Below are 9,734 nucleotides of genomic sequence, written 5' to 3'. Positions count from 1 at the left end.
GCTGGCCAGTAACACCTGAGCTGCTTAAACAATGAGCTTAAAGAACTAGCATTTTCTAGACAACCATTTATTCACAGTTAAAGTTCGATGAATCCCTCACAAATATCATCTCCAGAACTACGACAGTGTTGCAGCAATTCAGAACCTAAAAATAACCCAATCTACCTGCTGGGTTTACAAGAAAAATGCATCATTTCAGTAAAATGGTAAATTCAGATGCATAACCATATCCTTCCTTTAGTTTTGTTCCCTTAAAAAATATCCACCTTTTATCTATGCCAGTGCTCAAGTAATTAGGAAAAATTATGGAAGTCGACATACTATGGGTGTGATGATGCACAGGAAATATCATGAGAGTAGTTTAAAGATAGCAAATCAACATTAAAAATATCTAAATATTTTTTGATTCAAAAAACCCATAAAACTATTTCGAGATTGATTATTCTTATATCTATTTATATAAACTCTGTACTTTACGGAAGCATCAGAAAGATCAACTTTTACAATTATTTTTTAAAAGCCTACACACATATGAAAAAAAGGGACTAGTGAAGTAAATATCAAAAGGGAAAAAATACGTTTATTTCAAAAAGATGCAGATCTGTGCACATCCACTAAAATGCAATCTGAAAGACTAATCTTACATCCATACTTAACTAGAGGCTTGTTCTTGTTTAACATACAATTTTCAATTATCAACACACTGTCCACATCTTAATTCACAGCATCTGCATATAATGTATTGGAAACACCATTTCTCCTTGTGCCTGGGGGATGGAATTTCATTGCAGATTTTGGGGGACCCTCTATAAAGGTGGTTTTTGGGTGTTCCCTCCACCTACACGCCAGAGGCTCTGCTCTGTGCAAGACCTGAGTATCACTCTCTCTTTGGTAACGTCTCCTCGTTATTTCAAAATGATCACGTTACCTACAAGCACAATTCAAACATTTTAGATTTTTTTTTGTTATATTATAAATTTCTAACTACACTCATTATCTCAGTTCATTTTTTTAGTGCTGTGATTATTTTATTTAACTTTTTCCATGTCACCGACTGATTTTTTTAAAACTGTAAAAATGGTTCAGAGACATCACCCCTTACCCCACTGCACAAGGCCAGAAAATGAATTATTCCTGCAGAGAGTTCTGCGTCATACAAGTGGTGTTAATTGAGAAACAGCATATTTGTGGTCAAACCAGTTATGGATTAAGTTTTTATGGCAGCTTGTACAGAATGTTTTTTAATAATCATCTTTTTATAAGAACTCCAACCACCAGTGATGGGAAGCGGCAACATGGTGTGTATTCTTGTACTTCCTAATTGTATGTTCCCACATATTAGTGAAATGTGTCCATTCTTTATGGAAAGGTTAATAAACCTCTACATAAACTTTACATTGGGATTGTAAACAAGAGTATAACAAGGTTTTATTATGTTATTCATAAGTACACAATGTTCCACAAAAGAAAAAGGTATTTTGAATAGGTTTTGACAATCTCTTTGATTTGTGTTTGTAGATGTTGCAGGAAACCAAAAAGAAATAAACCAGAATCAGTAAAATATTATTACAAATATATATATAACATTTCCCTAGAGTGATAATTAGTATTTTCAAAAAGTTGTTAGAAACTTGAATGTTTGGGAAAAAAAAAACCAAACACCAAAAAAAGAGTGACTTAGAAAAGTAAAATATTATCTTAATTCCACCCATTTATCCTTAATCCATATGGCACCATTTTAGTTGACCTCCACTTTTAATGCAGAGCTCAAAAAATTCAGAATGTAATACAACACATTGTATGTTACATATCAAAGGCTAAAAATTCTAGTAAAAGAAAATAGTCTTTGTATATGGCATTTATTTTACATTACCCTTCTGTGTTCCATGAAAATATGTTCAATGAAATTATGTTTGTGGAATTACATCTCTAACCAAACAAGACGAAGTTGTGTTTTAAATACTACCCTTCAAGGGTTTGGAAACAGTATTTTCATATTGCACAGTGTTAATATTAATACAATGTCTGACAGTACACAATACTCAAGAGTCATAAAATTTAGTCATCAGTGATGCTTGGAAAATAAATGAACCCAGTGCATTAGACAAGGGGGAATTTTAGAGGTGGTTAACAGAAATGAGATGAACGCCTCCTCTCACACACTGGCACACTGTGCTGCCTCTTGTCCCAGGTATACATTGCTTAGGAATCCTAACAATTGCAAGGAGCCACATTTTTTTTTACCTCTCCGTGAAAAGCATCCACTTAAGGAATACCTTCCACTTAAGGGATACCTTCCTAAGATTCCTAAGATTTCACTTGCAGAACCTGACAGACAGTGTCTCAGATGTTGTGTAGGTGAAATCTCACACTCTGAACACTGTCTCTCCCAGAGATGGACTGAAATGCCACTTTGGTCTTAAGTAAGGGGAAGGAAAAAGAGAAAAGGGAAAAACAAAACAGTGGGTAGGAGGTGAGAGGGCGGAGAGAGTGATCAAGCACAATGGTACTTGTTAAGCCCTTCAGAGATTTCACTCTCTCTCACACACGTTACTTCACACTTTGGCACAGTCTGCTGGAAGAGTTTTCAGGCCTGAGATGTTTCTGAAGGCTGTATTATCTCTAAATAATACTATTTCTTCAGCTATGTACTGAAAAAGCTGCTATAAGCTTTACACCACTTTCACACACGTAAGTGAACTGAATAAATTTAGCACCTCTGAAAATATCAAAAAAATCATTATGAAATTTTCATTTAGCAACAGGAGGATCAAATCTGACTAAGGAAGAACTTCAGAATAATAATGCTGTGCAGGCAAAACACTGTCACTGGGACAAAACTATTAGAAATAAGTCTCTGAAATTTACATGGTAATGGAGTTTATGACTAATTTCAAGTGCCATTTTCATTTGAGGACAGAAAAAATGTGTTTTGTTGGGTTTGAAGTTATTTTGAAAGAAGTCTTACAATAAAGATCACAGTAAATATCACGAATTAGCAGGGACTACTGTAAGCTAATAATGTTTGTGTTTTGCTTTTCCAAATACCACTAAAGTTTAAATCCCTTTCTGAAATATTCAGAAAAATCCTGTGGTTTTGTTTCAAAGGCTTTTAACACATATAAAAACCCATGTTCTCCTCCCAGCTTTAAGTGCAAAGGATGTCTGAATATTGGATGAATTCGAAACTAAACTAAAAATATCATCCTAAATTGAGGTAGCACATTTAACCAAGTTTCTTTCCAAGAACGTCAGAAAGAAACTGAAGAACTGGACGAGTAAGGTCTCTGTCAGCAAGAATTAAACTCTTCAGTGACTGATGCATTCTTCCCTCACCACTCGAGCATTTTAGGAGCTTGGAAGTTCTTTAACTCTTCTTTTTTTTTCCCAAAAAATACTGTTTAGTCCATGCACCTTCAGGTCCTGTGGCATCTATTGCAACATCAATAATGGAATCTGGAGTCATCCACCTCAGAAACGCCAAGAGAAGGAAGTTCAGAACAGCAAAAAAAGCAAAAATACACCCAGTCACTGGGCCACAGTGAGACATTAGTCTGTCAAGTCGTTCATCCATTGGTAAAACCAGTTCATCTGCAACCCTGTCATACACCTAAATGGGGAGGAGACATAGAATAAGGTCTTAAAACAGGTAACTTAACAATGAGCTAACAACTGTATTGTGTACAATGTGAGTTCCATGCATACTTCTGCCAATTATATGAACATTTTTCCTAACAAGAGCTTTGGTGGGGTTTTTTGAAGAATGGGCTACATAAAAGAAACTGAAATCTAGGCTAACTTCTATAAAAACTTTGCAATTCAAATATTGCTTGAAGTCACAAAATCATAAAATGAATTGTACTGATGGCACTTGAAAATGATAAACTGGTTGTACATGATACTTCAAGGTGGCTTACAAGAGATATATAAGTGCACTACAGTGTAAGTAAGAAGCATGTGGTTCATCTGTTCTCTCCTTCCTAAAACACAGGAGCTGAAGTCAAAAGTGACACATCTCCACAGGTTTTTGTAACATTACTGCAGTTACCATTCTTTGCTAACAGCAGAAGTTTTATGCTGAAGTGTGGTTCTAATTCTGAAATACCATTTCAAAACTATGAAAATTAATTTTCATTACAATGACAGCTTATGTAAATTCAGCTATAGTTCAGCCTTCTGGCATTAAACTACCTCTCATAATTTTAAACCCCTTGTTAGCACGTGGCAGACAAAACTTAGTCATGACCTGTCTTTACATTTTCATACATCTTATACAGCACATTTTCCAGTTATGCCAGAAAAGTTACTCCATGTGAAGACTTGAATAAATACATGAGTAGAAATCTAACTAAAGAACTAGGCTGTTCTTCACAATATTTGTCAGCAGTTGCGGCATATTAAAAAATACAAATAGAAAAAACCCCACGTATCTAGGGAAGTATTTGGGGAAAACAAAAAGCATCTTCTGAACCTTTTAAAACCATATATGTTTGTCAGGAAACCTGTTTAAAAATTACACTGGAAGATTACACAGAGAATGTACATTGTAATATTTCAAAGCAGCAGCTGTTTCAGAAATGTATTTTATGAGAATTTAAAAGAAGTAGTTATACATACTTTCTCAGTTCTCTCTGCAACGTTCCTCCATGTATAAAATGTCTTTACTTTATTATGAACAGTTTCTGGAGATGGAAGTGTTCCTGATCTGAGTTGGGCAATAGCTTTTTCTAATCCATCACACAAAGATTTCACGGAGGGCTCACATAAAATAATGAGATTTTCTGGAAGCACCTCAGGAATCCCGCCCACTCTCGTACTCACCACCTTGGAAACAAGCAAAAGAAACAGTACATATGCAGGACAGCAATAAAATTGTGTGGTGGCACTGCTAATAGTGTTTAGATGCAGCACTTGAGAAGAAAAATATCACGCTTTGGGAATTTGATCGGTACGTGAACTCCAGGTGTAGGCCCCAGAAAAGACCTGGCATAGCAGATAATCTTTAACAATGTCCAGAGTGATTCTTTGGTGGCATGATAAACCAGAAGACTTGGTCTAATGAGTGCTTATGAGACATCTTTCCTGAAGGTGTTTGTAACAGTACAAAACTAAATCCGTGTAACCAGGTTTTGGACTCTTCCTCCAAAGTCCCTCATAAAATATGTTACCTCTATTTGGAGAGGACAGTTTTACCACATGCACTTTCAGTCTATGCCCTCTAGGCTACTGAACATTTACAAGAATTTATTTATCAGTTCAGTAATTTTAATCTGAATTATTATTTTTAGAAGGAAATCAGAAATTACTAAGACTCACATTGTGCAATCATCTCTAAAAGCAGGTAACAAAAAGAAACTGCAGAACTTCCTCACCTCTAAAGAGGAAAACAGATGACAAGGGAATAACTACCACAACTAGGTTGTAACTGCCATCAAAAGATACTGAAGTAAAAAAAAAATAAAGTCACTCATATTTTCTATGCTTCCTGTAAATCAGATACTCATATCAGTCTGTCTTTTTAATAAAGTTTCTTCATATTTTAATGTGAAAATTTAAGTTCTTTATGGCTATTGATTCGACTTCTTTTAAGTTGTTAATCTGAGTTGTAAATTAGCCAGAAAGGACTTTACAGTTCTCTCTCTCTCCAACTCTTCTCTTGAATCCCTACATAGTCAGGCAATTTTTCTGCAGCTCCTCTCAAAGCAATGTCAAAGTAAACATTTGTGAACATCAACCACCCCAAAACTCTGTAAAGGAGTACATACAAAATAGCATTTTGGAGAGGCAGTCTGGCTAGTTAGGGGAACTGAGAGAAGACTTCTCAAAGCTTAAGCAGTTTCAATTAACCGTTCTGTCTCAGCTTCCAGGTGATCTGTAAATGGGGATAATATTTGTCCACGTTTTTAAAGACAGTCTCAGATGAAACCAAATGTAACAACCACATATTATTTGATTGTGACCTTTGTTTAAAATGGATAAATGCTCTCTAGACACTGAGATTTTTTTTTACCTGTAAACCACAGCTTGCTGCTTCCACAATAGCCATACAAAAGGCCTCAGTGAGGGAAGTGTTGAGAAAAATGTGTCCCTGGACTAGCACATTTCTAACATCCTGGTGTTCCAAGGCTCCAAGAAGACGTACCCTGCATATAAGAGGACAGAAATAATAGAGATAAACACTAAATCTGGACTGTAATAGTGCTGTACAGCACTATTACTATATTCTGAAAAAGGTATCAATGGGTCACACTTGTACAGTGAGAGGATGAATCAAGGCACCTTGGTTCCATTTTCTCTAAATTTTTCCAGCAATGGAGAAACAGAAGACTGCTTTTTATTGTCAAACTGAAAGATATTTCTGAAAATAAAGTTGAGGGGAGAAGTTGCTGTTATAAGGACAACTGCCTTCAAAACATTGCTACTGAGCTTTCCAGTTCTGCAAGAGAAAATAGTTTCCTTCAGTTAATAACTAAGATTTGTCAAATGCATTGTTTAAATTTTCGCTGTGAGGTCTGAGCAATCAGAGTCTGAGGGGGAAAAGTATTTATGATCAGAACCTATTATTTTTAAGAGATACCAAAAAACAGCAAAGAGTAAAAGGAGAATGATACTGAAAAATAATTTTATGAGGGGAATCATTGACGGAACTACAAAACAGGCAACAAAAAAAAATAGAAAAGAAAATGAAAAATTAAGAACATAAACCTGGCTTTGATCATGAAAAAAATACATAAATGCATATGTATCATGGAAACATTTTGGTAACACGGTACATGTTTGTAATACCACAAGAGCATTAGATAAGCTCTATGCCAAGGGTTTCATAGTGAAATAAAAAAAATTACTAGCAGTCACCATCACAGCAGCAGTGACACAAATGAGCTAACACCTTTGGCCACACAGTAATATGTGATCCAAGTATCATGGTTGCAGAGAGGAATATGACAAATTTATATCTAAGTCAACTTTTCTATGACTTGAGTGAAGGTTCATTTAGAGTCTATTTTTATTAATCATCTTGCAGGATCACAGTCCCACTCTCAAAGTCTTCAGCGAGTGTCTGGTCTATTTTCTTTGCCTTCAATAAATTTCATCTTCGCCAGCCTCAAATTTTCAGGTTTTTTGGGGAGAGGGTGCAGGCAGTTCCCCACCCCTGAAGTACATTGAAAGGTCATAGACATTCACAAAACAAACCTGTCATGGAGCTGGTATCTTTCCCGGACTTCTTCCAGCACGATTCGTTTTGGTCCTTCTCCTCCAACTAAGAAATGTAACTCTGGATATTTCTGACAGAGCTCAGGAATTATACCACTAAGCAAATCTATACCTAAGAGTAGAAAATTAAGGGCAAGCAGTTATTGTACTTGATTTCAGAACTTCTCATGATGTATCCCACCACAATAACTCTATTCAAGAGTAGGGGAAAAAAAGTCTCTTGAAGACAGTTACACTGTTGTATATAAAATTATGAAAAAACCCCACAGTTTTTGATCTCTTAAGAGACAAATAAGAAAAATCACTTAAGTTGCTGTCACTTCATTAAATAAAAAACTATTAAAACACTTCTACAAAACAGATTAGGACCTAAATCATATGTCCAACATAAGCCACACCTACCATTTTATAAATTGCAATTTTCAGTATCTTCAATATTACAGAAGAAACAAAACTCTGAACCAACACACACAAACCAAAACGTACATTTCTTCTTCTTGAGTGCACAGACACAAAAGATCAGAACGGCCACCTCTCCACTCCCACTGAAAATTCCATCCATGCCACAGACACAGTATAAGTGGTACCTAACCAAGACCTTCCTAAAAAAAAGAACCCAAATAAACTCACATTTTAACCCCCATTACCTTTTCTGTAAACAAGTCTGCTGACAACAACAATTGTTACTGTACTGTCATCCCTCCTTGACGGGTCTGGAGTAAAGTCGGTGGGATCGACAGCGTTGGGGATGACAGAGACTATCCGAGGGTCCAGAGCCGCTCGCAGCACCGTGTTCTCCTTACTCGTGTAGGACACGCAGATGATGTGGTTGGTGTCGCACAGGGACACCGTCAGCAGCTTGTTGGTCAGCACCGAGCTGACATCAGCGAACCCGAAGAGGGAGTGGTCCGTGAAGACGGTGTGCAGCCCCATGGTCTTGGCGTGGAACAGCGCGTCGTGGGCCATGGCGGAGAAGGAGCTGTGGGCGTGCACGATGGTCACCCTCTCCCGCACGAAGATGTACCTGAGCAAGGGCAGGCTGTGGAACAAGGTGGTGGCCGTGGACTGGTTGTACATCACCTTTAGGGGCAGGTAGTAGACTTTGAGCCCGCTGGTGAGATAGCGGACGCCCTTCCTGTGGCCGTAGGCGTGGGTGACCACCAGGACCTTGTGGCCGCGCTCGATGAGGCACTGCGACAGCTGGTACACGTGGCTCTCCACGCCCCCCATGTTGGGGTAGAAGAAGTCCGACACCATGCACACGCTGTGCGCCGCGGGGCCTCTGCCCGCCGTCCCGGGCCCGCTCCTGCCGGGGGAAGGAACCACAAGGCGCCATCACTCGCCGGCGGCCGCCCCCGACGACCCCGGCCCCCGAACTACCGGCGGCACCGCCGGGCGCGGCCGCGAGGCCCGCGCAGGCCGCACACACCGGAGGGCGGCGCCGCGGCCCCTTGAGGAGTCCGGTCACCCCGGCGGCCGCCCCGGGGGAGCGCGGGGGCGGTGAGGGCGGGGGGACCGCGCACGTACCTGCCGGCGGCGGGCGCTCCCTGCGCGCTGCCCGGCGCCATCTCGCCATTGCCCAGTCACCGCGGCAACCGCGCGCGCCCGCACCGAGCCGCGCCGCAGCCAATCACCGCCCTGCGCTGCGTCACGCGGGAAACGGAGCGCCAATCGGGGAGAGGGCACGTGCCGGGGGCGGGGGCGCCGCGCGTCAGTCCCGCATCCCGGGGTCCCGCCCTCCGGGCACGACCCTGGACAGTTGTCAAAAAAGTGTAGTCCGGAGTGATGGAAAGAGGTGAGCGTGCTGTAAACGGAAGGGATTGCCTCACAATTCCAATGGCTTTGCCCTGCCCTCAGTGGAGGAGCTCTCCTGGAGTGCTTCTGTTTGGCTCGATCGCAGCTGGATCCCCCGAAGCGTTCTCGATTCTTCTGCCACAGGTGCTGGACGCTTGCTGTCTCTAAGTAAACAAATATGATTTTTACAGGCGGTCCAGGAGCTTAAACGCTGGGAAAGCACCTGAGTTTCGTGACTTGTGCTCTGACACCCCGGGCTGGCATCGTTTGGCTGTGTATTCCTGGTCTTCTGGAGGAGCTTTGCCATCAGCCTTTTGCAGCTCCAGCACCAGCCTGACTGCTTCTGACTGCCAGGAAGGGTGTGATCTCACCAGGCTGGGGTTGCTCATGCCTCTCCTGTGTAGTCCCACAATTATGTTTGGCAGGTCCTTCCTCTTGCCAAGATTTCTGTTACAAATTTTGTCAGATTCAATTCTGTCATCACTCCTATGCAAATATATGTGTCATGAGTGACAGTACAAGCTGACCTCGGCTGGTGTGCTGGCTGGATTCCTGGTTAGGTTGAAGCTTGGACAGACGTGGTTTGGAAGCATTGATCCTGAAATAGAAAATGAAATAAAATTTAGCTATTTAGCGATGTAAGTGTGACTTTGCAAAATGTAAAACTGCTTAAAAGTTTCTGCCCAAACTGTGGGCAATTGAGATAAAATAGCTTAGAGAATAGG

The 9,734-nt window shown here is 40.3% G+C and overlaps 1 protein-coding gene across 1 annotated transcript; it reads right to left on the bottom strand.

The window, feature by feature from the left end:
* Positions 1–558: 558 nt before the first annotated feature.
* On the bottom strand, positions 559–9,323 carry PIGA (phosphatidylinositol glycan anchor biosynthesis class A). Its single transcript, XM_027738171.2, has 6 exons — positions 8,743–9,323; positions 7,863–8,521; positions 7,195–7,327; positions 6,011–6,143; positions 4,618–4,824; positions 559–3,610 (listed from the first exon to the last, which is right to left on the bottom strand). Exons 1-6 carry the CDS (start codon positions 8,781–8,783, stop codon positions 3,368–3,370), a joined length of 1,416 nt encoding a protein of 471 aa, XP_027593972.1. The 5' UTR covers positions 8,784–9,323; the 3' UTR covers positions 559–3,367.
* Between the last annotated feature and the right edge of the window lie 411 nt (positions 9,324–9,734).

This window comes from Pipra filicauda, unplaced genomic scaffold (assembly GCF_003945595.2).
Source record: "Pipra filicauda isolate LSUMZ 115617 unplaced genomic scaffold, ASM394559v2 scaffold12_size5214236_pilon, whole genome shotgun sequence".
Classification (NCBI taxonomy): Eukaryota; Metazoa; Chordata; class Aves; order Passeriformes; family Pipridae; genus Pipra; species Pipra filicauda.
The sequence above is the reverse complement of the archived record's forward strand: the minus strand, read 5'-3'. Positions and strand labels throughout refer to the sequence as shown.